This window comes from Choloepus didactylus, chromosome 7 (genome assembly GCF_015220235.1).
Source record: "Choloepus didactylus isolate mChoDid1 chromosome 7, mChoDid1.pri, whole genome shotgun sequence".
Taxonomy (NCBI): Eukaryota; Metazoa; Chordata; class Mammalia; order Pilosa; family Megalonychidae; genus Choloepus; species Choloepus didactylus.
The window spans coordinates 111,546,275-111,561,602 of record NC_051313.1 but is presented as its reverse complement, the minus strand read 5'-3'; the positions used below and the strand labels follow the sequence as shown (position 1 = coordinate 111,561,602).

The 15,328-nt window shown below is 44.5% G+C and overlaps 1 protein-coding gene across 4 annotated transcripts in view; it reads right to left on the bottom strand.

The window, feature by feature from the left end:
- Window positions 1–15,328, bottom strand: part of MOCS1 (molybdenum cofactor synthesis 1) — a 36,747-nt gene that overhangs the window by 5,977 nt on the left and 15,442 nt on the right. For all 4 annotated transcript variants that reach the window (XM_037842884.1, XM_037842882.1, XM_037842883.1 and 1 more), the window contains exons 4-8: window positions 5,421–5,585; window positions 2,485–2,546; window positions 2,084–2,195; window positions 1,481–1,593; window positions 854–964 (exon numbers count right to left, since the gene is read on the bottom strand). In XM_037842884.1, coding sequence (XP_037698812.1) covers window positions 854–964; window positions 1,481–1,593; window positions 2,084–2,195; window positions 2,485–2,546; window positions 5,421–5,585 — 563 coding nt within the window. The remainder of the gene's footprint in view (window positions 1–853; window positions 965–1,480; window positions 1,594–2,083; window positions 2,196–2,484; window positions 2,547–5,420; window positions 5,586–15,328) is intronic.

Here is a 15,328-nt window from a genome sequence, read left to right as displayed (position 1 = left end):
CTGCCCTCCCAACCCTAAACAGGTCCCCAGGCCTACCAGCCATCTAGACACCTTGCCATGCTCCCTCCACATGCTTCACCTAGTGCTTTGACTCTCCCTTCCCATCCTCACCTTACTCTCATTTATTTGGAACATTGCTGGGAAGCCCAATGAGATGGCTGTTTATTTTCAAATCCAATCTGTAGTTTATTCTTCCTAAAACATGGATGGAGGATGATGTCTCTCCCTTGTTCAGAAACCTCCCACAGCACCCACTGTCAACAGAACATGTTCTGCACCTTTTATCTGAGTATTCAAAGTCCTCTACAATGCAACCTCGCTATATCTGACTTTATCTGCCCTAGTCAGCTTAGTCTGAAACCCAAATGTGTACCCTTGTTTCCCCTCACTTTCCTAGCCTGGCCATTCTTCAAGGCTCCCAAGGTCCATAATGCTCTTCCTCAAGGTCCACGGCCCCTACTGCCCATCCAGACACTCATTTAACAAATAATCACATGCTGCCACACATTCTCTCTGCTTGGTCTTGCCAATGAGTCTCTATGCCAGCCAGGGCAGGCCCAAGAGCAAATTGCTCACTGGTGCTTCACCCCCACCCCTCTCCTCAGGTGGCACAAGGGCTGGGAAGTGGCTCCCAATCAATCGGAAGCTACTTCAGGGACCCAAGGAAGAAAGGGATCAGGGTGAGAGTCCCAATGAGGTCATCCGTTCACCGTCCTCTGCTGCTCCCTTGATCCCACCAAATCTGACACTACTTCACCATCCAACCCTGGTGCCCTGGCTGGTCTCCCAACCGATCAGGAAGTACAGGTGGGAGGAGATATTTAGCGGAACTCTCGGAGAAGGGAACACTCACCTTAAGGTTCCCATCAGCTGTGATCCGCAGCCGGTTGCATGTCCCACAGAAATGCTCAGACATGGATGTGATGAAGCCGATTTGGCCACAGAAACCAGGGATCTTAAAGGCCTGGGGAGGGGAAAGGAGAGGAAAAGAAGGGCAATGGGGGGAACAGGGATGGGCAACTGGGTCTAAGCTCTCAGCTCCTTGTCATCAGAACCCTCACTCCAGAGGAGCCTATTGGTAGCACCTCAGGCCCTTCAGAAAACCCAAGCCTCTGGGTACAATGACCAATGAGCTCTCTGAAGCAGGCAGTGATACCTGCCTGTGCCTGTAATCGTTAAGGCTTATGAGGGCCCGTGAGCAGCCTGTCCAGAGAACGCCACCTGGAAAGCCAGGATGAGTACTCTCTTCTGCCACTTACTAGAGTGTGTCCTACGATGCATTATCTAACCCCTCCAAGTTTGTTTCTTCATCCATGAAACGGGAGGTTACTGTGGTGGCACTTGAATACTTCCTGCTTCATCTGTACTATCTGCCATCGCTGCACAGTGACCTCAATTCAGTCCCCTGCCAGCTCTCCCCTCCCCCAGGGTGGAGGCACAGCCCTTCTTCCCAGCCCAGTACCCACTCCTGCTCCCCAACCTTGGCTGTGCTGGATTCCTCCTCTGGCAGCTTCTCCAGCTCTGGCCACTGCTGCTGGACTCTGTCCAGCATTTCCTTGTAGCTGACCATCTTTTTGAAGTTCCACTTGTTGCCTGTATTTGGGTTGGGGGGAAGTGGTAGGCACTACTGAATAACAGGGTTGAAGGGGTCTCAGTCTGTCTAGAGAGCTGTTTGCTGTTTTGGAGGATGGACTTGAAGACTGTTTTCCATGAGTTCTCCAGACAGTCAGAGTCTGAGACTTAAAATGGGTGGATCAGCTCTCATCCACACGACTCTCAGATACCTCCGATGCCCCATCACAGCCCTAGACCTGGGGCCTGCCCAATCCCCTTCCACCATCCTTAGAGAATTCACCCCTTCTTCCTACCCTGACCTCCCCCTCCCCCCAACACACACACACAAGAAAGCTCCCAGGTCAGCAGCACCCACAGGATGAACCAGACCTTGCCTGCCTTCTCAGTCCTTCCTGTAATCCTCAGCATCTGCCAAGGCCATGTTGGCAGGTGGCCCTGTGTTCTCTTAGCCCAGCCCTGGTCAAGCTCTGCCCACAGGCCCAGCCCGCCCCGCCCCCATGACACTGACCATCAAAGGGCATGTACTCTATGAAGCGCACGTCCAGGGGCAGTCCCTTAGTCAATGCCACAAAGTCCAGGAGCTCATCCTCATTCAGGCCTCGCATCACCACGCAGTTCACCTGGCCGGGGACAGTGGGACCATGAGGGCTGACCAGCCACGTTCTTCTGCGGGGATCTCCTTTGGGGTCTGCCCTTCCGTGGGAAGACCCATCCAAGTTCTTCAGTTGGGGAGTGCCCTGGGGTCACTGATTCTCAATCCTCCTTGCTGGGGCAGGGAGGGGGATAGTTAGGGCTGGATGGGGCTGACAAGGAAGGGGTGGGGAGCTGTCAGATGGTCCAGGAGCTGGAGTGGAAGGCTAACCAGAGGGAGCCAAAAGTCAGGACTTAGCAGCAACTGCCCATCCTCACCTTCACCGGGTTGTAGCCCAGCTCGATGGCCTTGTGGATGCCCTCCATGACTTTGTGGAAGCCTGTGATGAAGGAGGGAGAAAAAAAGAGTCCAGCAATTGCTTCTCTTCACCCCCCCCCACACACACACATACACACACACACTCACATACACAGGGAAGCACCAGAACTAGGAGGAACCTACCCTGGGGCGTGGCAAGCATTTTCTCTAAAGGGCCACATAGTGAATATTTTAGGCTTTGCAGGCCAAAAGGTAAAAGTGAGGATATTATGTACCTATATGTCAAAAGTTTCTTCATGACAAAACTCAGACTACAATGATCACGAGTGAGTGCAACTTTTCATAATACAGGTCTAAAATGGGAAGAATGGAATTCTTTTGGGGGGGATGAGATTTTGCTTAATTGCTTTTGCTTTAAATTTAGTAGCCCTTATCAGCAAATTAACTGCAAATGTTCATCTGTAAAAACCAGTTTCAGTTCATGGGTTGTACAAAAACAGGCAGGGGGTCAGATCTGGCCTGTGGTCAAACCCTCTTATAGTCTAGATGAGAAAACTGAGGCCCAGAGAGAGTGTCCTGCTCGAGGCCCCCAATTCATCTTTTAGAATGCAGGTTTCCTGACTCCCTGGTCAGTGCTTGCTCCTTGTGCCAGTTTGAATGTATTATGTCCCCCAAAATGCCATTATCTTTGATGCAATCTTGTGTGGACAGACATATTAGTTTTGATTAAGTTGGAACCTTTGGATTAGGCTGTTTCCATGGAGATGCACCCCACCCAGCTGTGGGTGATGACTCTGATTGGATAGTTTCCATGGAGGTGTTACCCCACCCATTCAGCGTGGACCTTGGTTAGTTTACTAGGGCACTATATAAGCTCAGAGGAGCGAGCTCGCTACAGCCAAGAGGGACACTTGGAGGAATGCACAGGAGCTGAGAGAGGAGCTGCAGATGAGAGACAGTGCGAAGATGACCATTGAAAGCAGACTTTTGCTCCGGAGAAGCTAAGAGAGGAATAATGCCCCAATTGCAACTACGAGTGACATTTTTTGAGGAACTGCAGCCTAGAGAGGAAAGTCCTGGGAGAAAGTCATTTTTAAACCAAAACTCTAGAGCAAGTGGACTCAAACCACATGCCTTCCAAGCTAACAGAGGTTTTCTGGACACCACTGGCCATCCTCCAGTGAAGGTACCCAATTGTTGGTGTGTTACCTTGGATACTTTATGGCCTTCAGACTGTAACTTTGTAACCAAATAAACCCCCTTTATAAAAGCCAATCCATCGCTGGTATTTTGCATTCTGGCAGCAGCATTAGCAAACTAGAACACTCCTCAGCCATCCACCATTCCTTCACTCAACCCTCCTATGTGCAGGTGCTATTCTAGGGCTGCTTCGCGATTACTGTCTGGGTCCCCACCCATCTCTGTAGTTAACTCACAGTAAGTGTGACCCTGGCTCCCCCATGCAACCAAGCATCCGAGCGCCTGCTGCATGCTGGCCCCCTGGGTGTTCATGTGTCATTCACACCTGAGGCAACACCCTGAAGGAGGGTCACCTTCCTTGTAATGGACTCCAGGGTTTCTCTGCAACATTTATAAATCACTCAGGGAGGGAGGGCAGAGGGAGGGACGTGCAGATCTCATAGAAGTTGCTGTAAGCATCATCTAGAGCTGAAGGTGTTCCTCTCTGTGAAGCACTCCCCACGAAATGAGACATGGACAAAGGAGTGCGAGTGGGAAAGAAGGTATGACGTGAGGATAACTATCACATTAGCCTCATTCTGGGGAAGGGCAGACAAGGAGGAAGGAAGTGCCTGCTGTCACCTGCCACTTTCCTGCCTCGGTGACCTTGTAGGTTCTGCGACTGACAGTCCCCTTCAGAGTAAGCTCTCTTGATGTGACTCTTCCCTGTTCCTCAAGGCCCAGTATAAGTGCCTCTTCCTTGAAGACCACCTGGTTCTCCCCTGCTAGAAGTCCTCTCTGCCTCCCTGTGGCACTTCGGTCAATACTACAAAACAAACAAAGGTGATCTTGTGGGATTATGCCTTTTGGCCCAAAATAGACTGCAAGGTGAGACAACATCTTGCATGTCTTTGGTTCCCTCCATCTGGAGCAGCCCTTCAGCACAAGGAAAGGTACAGATAGGGAATCACAGGCTGGCGAAGGGAGGAAGAGGGTGGTAGAATAAGATCCTGAAGCTGTTTCCAAAGAAGGGGAAGGAGAGCTGGGCATCCCCAGCATCTCTCTTATCCTCTCAAGTCCTGAGCTATGCAGCCCCCACCCTCAATCATAGGGCAGCCAACCCTGGGAAGAACTTCTCACTCCAATATGAGGCTCATGGTCCTGGAGAAGTAAGGCAGTGGTCCCAATGACAATGGGGACTCAAGTTCTACCTCTCCTTCTCTGCCCTCCCTGAGGAAGCCAAGGGGAGGCCGGTCTGGGTGTGCCTGCTGTGCAGAGGGTAAAAAGAAGAGGCTTACATCCAGGATGGGCACAGGGAGAACCACAGGGGGCTGCTTGGGTACCCAAGGCCAACAGTGCTGACGCTGACCCTAGCATCTCAGGGCAGCTGCTTCGCCTTTGGGCCTTTCCATATCTCTTCAGGAACTGTCTTAGTTTTGAAACTGGAAGTCCCACATTCCAGGAACACCTTCAGCCATGGGCAAACCAAAGGGCAGTTGGCAACCCTAATTCATTAGCATTCTGATCCCATAAAGTGTATGGCTACAGAGACAAATGACTTCTATGAAAGAGTTAGGAGTGAGAAATAAATGCCTAGGCTTATGAAGAGCCCAGAAACCAAGAGAGAGACCAGTACTGGTCTCTCCACTAGTCAGTAGTCTAGTACCACCAGGTGTCCTAGTACCGAGTGGTACTAGGGTGCCTAATAGCACCCTTCTGCTCCCCACACCCTCCCTCACACGCCACATGGGATCACCTTTCCTGCGGACGATGAACTCAAACTTGGCTGGCACCAGGGTGTCCAGGCTGATGTTGATGGCACTGAGACCAGCTTTCTGAAGCTGGGGCAGCAGCCGGGCTAGATTGATGCCATTTGTGGTGACTCCGATGGTCCTCAGCCCTTCTAGCTGGTGGAGCCGAGCTACAGAGAGAACAGGAGAGTTGTGAGGCTGGGAGAAGGGCTGGAAGGTAAAATGGTTAATCCAAACAACATGGATGGAAAGGTGGCTCTCTGTGGACCTCTATTAAGCAGGCTTATCTTAATAAGAAACATACTAGTAAAAATAATGATAAAAATAACCAGAATATTAAACACTGAGAGCTCACTCTGTGCTAGACACTTAGTGCTCTGCATACATTAGCTCACTGAAACTTCACAAGGACTGCCCCATTTCAAATAATGAAAGGAGCCTCAGAAAGATCAAAGTCACATAGCTATTAAGAACGATAGCTGGCCTCCCCTCTACGTGGGATTTGATACCCAGGGGTATAAATCCTTATGGCAATGCAGGATATGACTCCTGGGGAGGAATCTGGACCCGGCATCATGGGATGGAGAACATCTTCTTGACCAAAAGGGGGATGTGAAAGGAAATGAAATAAGCTTCAGTGGCAGAGAGATTCCAAAAGGAGCCGAGAGGTCACTCTGGTGGGCACTCTTACGCACAATATAGACAACCCTTTTTAGGTTCTAATGAATTGGAATAGCTAGCAGTAAATACCTAAAACTATCAAACTACAACCCAGAACCCCTGAACCTTGAAGACGATTATATAAAAATGTAATTTAAGAGGGATGACAATGTGATTGGGAAAGCCATATGGACCACACTCCCCTTTGCCCCTTTGTCCAGTGTATGGATAGATGAGTAGAAAAATGGGGGGGGGGGGGGAGAAAGCACCCAGTGTTCTTTTTTAATTTTTATTCTTATTACTTGTGTGTGTGTGGTAAAGCAAATGTTCAAAAATTAATTTTGGTGATGGACGCACAACTATATGGTGGTACTGTGAACAACTGATTGTACGCTTCATATGACTGCATGGTATGTGAATACATCTCAATAAAATTGAATTATTAAAGAAAAAAGAAAAAAAAAACCTAAAACAAAAATAGCTGGGATTCAAATCCATGTGTATTGACTCAAGAACCCTGCTCTTAATGACTAACATGAGTCCTGTTGCCATATAACATAGAAGAAAATGTTTGAATAAAGTGCTAAACTGACTTCTCCATTCCCCGACAAACCCCTAGAAATGATAGAGAGATTTTCAGAAATCCATAATAGCAATGGAAGGCAAGAAAGAATGCAATCAATGGCCCAGAAAGATGGGAAAGCACTGAAAGAGAGGCAGCAGATGCGATCGGATGGGTAGAGGAGACTACGGTCCAAAATGCCTATGGAAGAGGGTGCTGTAAAAGGTGGGAGGATGGCTACTATGCACAAGCTCAGTAGTCACTTACAGCAGGAGCAGTCGGAGCCCTGGGCCCGTCAAGGAGATCCCCTAGCTGAGGAACTGTATTTGACAAGCTGGGCAAGTTGGCCTCCCTCCCTTCCCTGTGAGCTGGGGAGGGCAGCAGAGGCACTTACTCCAAGGCTAGAGCATGAATGTAGCACTTAAGATCGGGCGTGCCCTGAAGCCCAGCAGCACCTCCCAACCCTCTGCACAACCTCTGGGCCACCAAGAGAAACACAGGCTAGCAATTGCTGTGATGGTTTAGAGATGTGTACCCCAGAAAAGCATGTTCTTAAACTTAGTCCATTCCCGAGGGTGTGAATCCATTGTAAGTAGGACCTTTCGATGAGGTTACTTCAGTTAAGGTATGGCTCACCTCAATCAGGGTGGGTCTTAATCCAGATAGAAAGCCATAGGGAACAAGAAGCTGAAAGTCAATGGAAACAAAGAAAAGGGAGAGGCCGCCAGACACATTTCTCTGACAGAGGAGCCAAGGACCAAGGATACTGGCAGCCAGCCCCCGAGTGTCAATCTTCAGGAAGAAAGCATCACCTTGATGATGCTTTGATTTGGCCTTCTCCGAGTCTCAAAACCATGAACCAATAAATTCCCAGTTTTTAAGCCAACACAATGCATGACATGGTATGTGCATTAGCAACAGGGAAACAAACAGATTTTGGTACCAGGAGAGTAGGATGCTGCTATTGCAAATACCAAAAAAAGGTAGAAATGACTTTGGAATTGGGTAATAAGTAGAAGCTGGAAGAATTGTGAGGTGCTTGAAAGAAAATGCCTTGATTGCTTTGAAGAGACTACTGGTAGAAACATGGATGCTAAAGGTACTTCTGATGAGGCTCCAGAAGGAAATGATGAATGTGCTATTTGGAAATTGGAGGAAACTGACACTTGTTTTAAAATGGCAGAGAACTTAGCAAAATTGTGTTCTCATGTCAGACAGATGGCAGAAGTTGAAAGTGACGAACTTGGATATATAGCTGAGGAGATTTCCAAACTAAGCATGGAAAGTGAAGCCTAGTTTCTCCTTGAAGCTTTTAGTAAAATACAAGAGGAAAGGGATAAACTGAGAACTGAACTCACTCTTAAGCACAAAGAAACCAAAAATTGTTGGTTTGGAAAATTCTGAGCCTGTCCAGACACTGAGACTAGGTCCAGAAGCAGCTCTATCAGGGACCTCTCAGTTTCTGGAAAACAAGTCCCTGGAGAATAGGGCTCCATGTAAGGATTTAACTGAACATGGATTCAGTCATCCATTTCAGGGCAAGTCAGGATTGGAAATGCAGTGATGCAGGAAGGATCTGTGGAAAGTCCTTCTGTCTGATGGCTTGGATCCCTGTGAACGGAAAGCAAACTCAACAAGTTTTGCGAAACCTGTATGAGCAGAACCACTGCCAACCTGGACTAAAAGGGACACAGAAGGGATGAATTGAAGGAAGAATGACTTCAAGGGCAGAACCATGGAAGCTGATGTCTGGACTGAAGAGGTTGCCTCAGGCCAAAAGAGTGGGCCCACCCATGTGTGTGGAAAGGGCAGGTTAGCCCCAACACTTGGAGGGGGTAGGACTTGTGCGCCCCATTGTTTAGAAGAGTGTTGAAACCCCAGTGGTTGGGGATGATGGGGCCTGTACCCTGGCATCTGCAGAGAGCCTAGCCGCCACCTCAGTGCTCAGAGAAGGTAGCACCTGAGTCCCAGGAAAGCCTGGCTCCCATCCTGATGCTCAGAGAGGATGGAGCCTTCACCCCAGTGTTTGGGGAGAGCAAGGCTGTTGCCCAAGCACTTGAAAGGGGTGGTGCTGCTGCAGGACTGGAGAACCAAGTATCAATCCAGAGATGACCCTTAGACCTTGAAATCTAATGGAATTTGCCCTGAAGGGTATTGGACCCTTGTTTTCCTTCCAATGTCTCCCTTCTGGAATGGGAATGCCTATCCTATGCCTGTTCCTCCATTGTATATTAGAAGCAGATGACTTGTTTTCTAGATCTCACACATTCACAGACAAAGGACAACTGTGCCCATGACAGACCACACACCCATAATTGATTTTGATGAAACTTTGCACTTAGCATCGTCTCTGAGATGGTTTATGGCTTTGGGGATGTACTGATGGAATAACGTATTTTGTACATGGAAAGAACATATCTTTTAGGGGTCCAGAAGGTGGACTGTGGTGGTTTGGAGCTAGATACTCCAGAAAAACATGTGCTTAAACTTTATCCATCCCTGTGTGTGTGAACCTATTATAAGTAGGAGCTTTTGATGAGGTTACTTCAGTTAGGTGTGGCCCAACTCAATCAGGATAGATCTTAATCCTATTACTGAAGTCCTTTAAAGTCAGAGAGAAAGCCAAAGGGAGCAAGAACCTGCAAGTCAATGCAATCCAGAGGAGAAGGGAGAGGCCAGGAGAGGCAGCCACATGCACTGTCACGTGAGGGAAGAGCCAAGGACCAAGGATCACTGGCAGCCAGCCCCAGAACTCTACAGTCTTGGGGAAGAAAGCATTGCTTTGATGATGCCTTGATTTGGGCTTCTCCTAGCCTCAAAACCAAGAACCAATAAATTGCCATGGTTTAAGCCAACCCATTGCATGGTACTTGCTTTAACAACAAAAAAACTAAAAATAGTCATGAAGATGAGTACACAGCCAAGAATCACCAAACGCTTAAGGAGAACACTGTGAAAGAAAATTACCAAATTTCACGAACAGGAGAATAAAGGAGGAAGGAGAAGCAGCAGAAATAGCAGAAGACAATTCTTTTAAAATGCTGGGCCAATATCCACAGAAGGATAAAACCACATCCTGAAAACAAGAACTGATGAGAACTCTTGAAAGTACATAACATAGTTATAGAAAGAAAAAAAAATTCCACGGATGCAAATGTTATAGACTTTGACAATGTCGTATCACACTAATGTAACTCAACTCACAACTTCTAGAGACAAATGTGAAAGTTCTTTTTGAGGAATTACTTTTGAAAGTTATTAAAAACAATAAATAAATAATAAATAAAATAGTCCAGTCACCCTAAAATAATATAGTTTATGATATCCTGATATTTGTATGTGGGGATGGATGGGATGGGAAGAACAAGATCCAGAGCTGGTCACAGGGAACAGATTTGAAGTTTAGACACTAGAAATTGTGCATGACTGTGTCACACATGTAAATGCATCCATCCTATGAGTTCTAATAAAAAATTTGCATACTTTAAGCAGTGGGTGGGGACATTTATATCATTTCAAGGATCCCACTACCTGAACCGCCCACAACCTCTACAGGAAAATATGACATACTGTGAGATTTCCAGTGATGAAATTCCTAGGCTTGATGATAGGAACATTAATTTTTTTTTTTGGAAACAAAATAATAAGAGAACAGTCAAGTCATCTATATCCATACCACTCAGAGAGACTTACCGTCCCTACTCTTCAAAAGTTTTCACAGATCATTAATAGGAATAGAGATATAAATCAAATTTATTTATATAGATATTTATATGATTATGAGAGCATTTATATTTAAGCATATGTATCCTTTTACCACTTAATAAAGTATAATGAAAATTTCTCAAAAAACACAACTGATGGATAAGTAGAATAGACATATAAGAAGAGCAAATGAGCAAGCTAGAAATTTGAGCAAAGGAATTCTCTCAGAACTGTATATAAAAGAACAAAGGAATGAAAAGAATGAGACCTATAAAATCCATCTATTCACATTCAAATGTAATCAACTCAAGAAGAAAGAAAGTTTGACAAATCAAGCCCACACTGAATTACCATTTTAACCTGCTTGACTGAGTTAGTTCAGGAGGACCTCTCATGGCTTGCAGATGAGGGTGTCAATGGTACACTCTATGAGATAATGCCAAACTGTTTTCCAAAGTTAAACATTCTATGACCCTGCAATTCCACTCCAAGAGAAACTATACACACAGATACATGAACAAGAATAAGAATGTTCAAAGCAACACTGTCGTAACAGCAAAAAACTGGGAACAACCTGAATGCTCACCTGCAGGAAAAAGTCTAGCACACTCACATAATGGAACATTAGAAAGCAGAGAAAAGGAATGAGCTACAGCTCTGGTTCATGTGTATCAGTCTCAGTTAAGTCAAAAATAAAAGCCCCATAGATGCATGATACTTACAAAGTTCAAAAACATTACATCTGATGCTTAAAAAGCAAGATAAATCTGATTTTTAAAGAGCAAGAGAACGACAAACACAAAATTTAAGAGTTTAGCTTGTGGAGGGGAGGTGGGATACAGGATAGGGAAGAACACGGGTGGTTAAAAGTTATTGCCAGTGTTCTTATTCTAAAAAGTTGGAATAGTGGGTTTCCTTAGGAATTTATAACTTTATTAAAACATAAATAATTAATATGAGGAGAGAGATCTAAGATGGTGGCATAGAGAGGAGTGGAAGCCAAGTAGTCCCCCTGGAACAACTAAAAAAAACCAGAAACAACTAGTAAATAAGCCAGAATAATTGCAGGGGTACAAACGTGACTGTCCACTCATCATACACCACCCTGAATTTGGAGGAATGCCAGAAATCACAGCATAAAATCTGTAAGTAAAAACTGTGGATCTGGACCTCCGGAAGATGGCGGCTAGGAGAGACAGTGCAAAAAAAAACACCTCCATGAAAAATACTAGATAAAAGCCAGAAAGTGACCCAGAACACCAGTTCCAGCAATGCACCAGCTGGACAAGGTCTGCTAAATCCACAGGGACCATGCACTTGATGAAACCGGGAGTCTGCGTTCTGAAACAAGTGAGTAAACCTGCTGGATATCCAGCAGCCACGCTGCAGTGTGGGGAAACCATGGGTTGGCATTTGGAGTCAGACTAGTTCTTTTTTAAAAACCCAAAAGCAGCTGCGGATACGGCAGTGAGAACCGCACAGGGAAGCATGGCAGGAATGGCGTCTCCACAACCTGTGAGTACACCTCAGTATCTGGCATGGACGATAGCCTTTTGCACACCCGCTGCTAACTGTCTCCAGTGAGGCAGACAGAGGTGAGCCAAAAGGGGAAAAAAAACCACGCCCCTTGCAGCCATCTTTCCGGCGGGCTAGGAACCCTCCTGCCTGGTGCAGGCCCCACAGCCCAGAGCTGCGCCATAAAAACCCAGTGCGACAGGAAGTGTTGCTACAATATCTGGTGTGAACAATAGCCTTTTGTGCACCCACAGCTAATCATCCCGGAGCTAGGAAGGCAAAGTGGTGCAAAAAGGGGGAAATTAACACGCCCCATTCAGCCATCCTTTCAGCAGGCTGGGAATGCCCCTACACGGCCCTGTGGCCCAGAACTTCCCTTGTGAGTTGGCGTGCACTTGTGACGTAGCACAGCCTTCCCTCAGCAGAGGCCCTAGAAGGGCATGGCTTGGAAGAGGGACCCACTTGGAAATCCCAGGGACCATATGTCAATACCAAGGACTTATGGGTCAGCAGCAGAGACAATCTGTGGCGAGACTGAAATGAAGGTTCAGACTCTTGCAACAGCCTTAAATCTCCAGGAACACCTGAGAGGTTTGATTGTTAAAGCCGCCCTCGCTCCCTAACCGTTCAGACACACACCCCACATTCAGGGTAGACAGCACCAACTACACACGCAAAACTGGTGCACCAATTGGACCCCACAAGAATCAGACCCCCACGCACCACAAAGATAAAGTTGGGTAGAACTGGCTTGAGGGGACTAGGTGGCTCGCAGACGCCACCTGCTGGTTGCTTAGAGAAAGTGTATGCCACCAAGCTATAGATCTGACAAATTAGAGAGAAGTCTTTGAATTAGCATACATATCCTAAAAGAACCCTATCAAGTTAAGCAAATGCCAACAGGCCAAAAACAACAGAAAATTTTAAAGCATATGAAAAAACCAGACGATATGGATAACCCAAACCCAAACACCCAAATCAAAAGATCAGAGGAGACACAGTACGTGGAGCAATTAATCAAAGAACTAAAGACAAACAATGAGAGCATGGCACAGGATATAAAGGACATGAAGAAGAGCATGGCACAGGATATAAAAGACGTGAAGAAGAGCTTAGAAGAGCATAAAGAAGAAACTGCACGAGTAAATAAAAAAATAGATGATCTTATGGAAATAAAAGAAACTGTAGACCAAATTAAAAAGATTCTAGATACTCACAGTACAAGACTAGAGGAAGCTGAACAACGAATCAGCAACCTGGAGTACGACAAAACGGAAAATGAAAGAACAAAAGAAAGAATGGGGAAAAAATTGAAAAAATCGAAATGGACCTCAGGGATATGATAGATAAAATAAAATGTCCAATATAAGACTCAAGAGTGTCCAAGAAGGGGAAGAGAAGGGTAAAGGTCTGGAAAGAGTTTTCAAAGAAATTGTTGGGGAAAACTTCCCAAACCTTCTACACAACATAAATACACAAAGCATAAAGGCCCAGCAAACTCCAAATAGAATAAATCCAAATAAACCCACTCCAAGACATATTCTGATCAGACTTTCAAATACTGAAGAGAAGGAGCAAGTTCTGAAAGCAGCAAGAGAAAAGCAATTCACCACATACAAAGGAAAAAACATAAGATTAAGTAGTGACTACTCTGCAGCCACCATGGAGGTGAGAAGGCAGTGGCATGACAGATTTAAAATTCTAAGATAGAAAGATTGCCAACCAAGAATTCTTTATCCAGCAAAGCTCTCCTTCAAATTTGAGGGAGAGCTTAAATTTTTCACAAATGCTGAGAGATTTTGCTAATAAAAGACCTGCCCTACTTCAGATACTAAAGGGAGCCCTACCGACAGAGAAACAAAGAAAGGAGAGAGAGATATGGAGAAAGTTTCCATAATATTAGATGAAGATGCATTTTTTAAGCCATATAGTGACCACTGAATATAAGTTTGGCTTTATTATCATCATAGTCATCATAAGACACAACCCTATATTAAATTATTTTTAATTCCGTATTTCAGAGAGGAATAAACAGACATTGCAGAATGGTGACATTATGAAGGAGAAAACATACTTGGTATCATATCCTATTCCATGCTACCATTTCTTTCACTCTATTTCAAATGGATAACTCAGGTTTATGTTATCACATTCTTTCTGAAACACTAGAAGTCAGAAGATGAAGATACTTGCCTCGCTCTTCTGACTTGCTGATTGTAAATGTGGTCATCTCACTTAACTTGTAAAATGGACTCTTAGTTTCCTAATTGATAAAACAGGAATTAGACTAAGAATAGTTAAAAACTATTAAATTTAAGTTGGAAAATACAGACTTCTTTTGAAAATCCAAAGGAATACTCTTACACTTTTTGAGACCATTGAAAAATGTGTATTTTCAATTATGTTTTATTGGTTGGTATAGATTAGACGCCATTGTCTGGAGACAGGCATGAGATACATAGAGCAAAGGCATATAGGGAGCAGTGTTGGTGAAAATGTCTATTTATTTATGGAGAGACATCTGTTATTGTAGTCATCGAACCACTAATTATCAACTTCTATTTCATACACTGAAACAAAAGAACACTAATCGTGGACCCAAGCTTTGCTATTTATTGCATAGTTAATGGAAAATACTGAACCGTTTTAGCTTCTGAGTTCAGATAGAGGGTTTGGCAAAATAAATAAATAAATAAATAAAAATCTATTTACTCTCTGATCTCTAAGCTTGTATAGTTTACAGTGAGAATTCCTATAAATAATACAAAATTATCTCAATGCATTTAGTTCCTTGGTTCAGATAAAAATAATTTGAATAGCAAGGGTTATGTGTAGACATGTTTGTAAATATACAAAGGAGGAAGAAGGGGAAGTATTGATCTGTATTCAGATTTATTCTGCAACCTAGATATGGTGAGAATAGTGCAATAATATCCTCATCTGTAAAATTTATAACACAGCCACTATTTTGTGATATCAACTAAGATAACTATAAATATCTGAAAATTAAATACTATTCTGAAACTTAAAAAAACAATAATAGAGGGGCATATAGAAAAAAAAAACATACCTATTGCAAACTAATTACAGTTAGTAGTATTTTAATGTTCTTTCATCAAGAATAACAAATGTACTATACCAATACTATGAGTCAACAATGGAGGGGGGGTGTAGTTAGGGATATGGGAGGATTTGAGTTTCCTTTTTTTTTGTCTGTATTTCTTTTCTGGAGTAACGAAAAATATTCTAAAAATTGAAAAAAAAAAATTGTGGTGATGCTTGCACAGCTATACGATGGTACCGGGGCAACTGATTGTTTGATTGTACATTTTGGATCTTTGGATAATTGTATGGTATGTGAACAATCTCAAATAAAAAATTAAAAAAAAATTAATAGGAATAAGTAAAGCAGGTCAAGCCTGGACTGATGAGAAGAATCTCTCATGAACCAACGATTATGATTTCATCTAA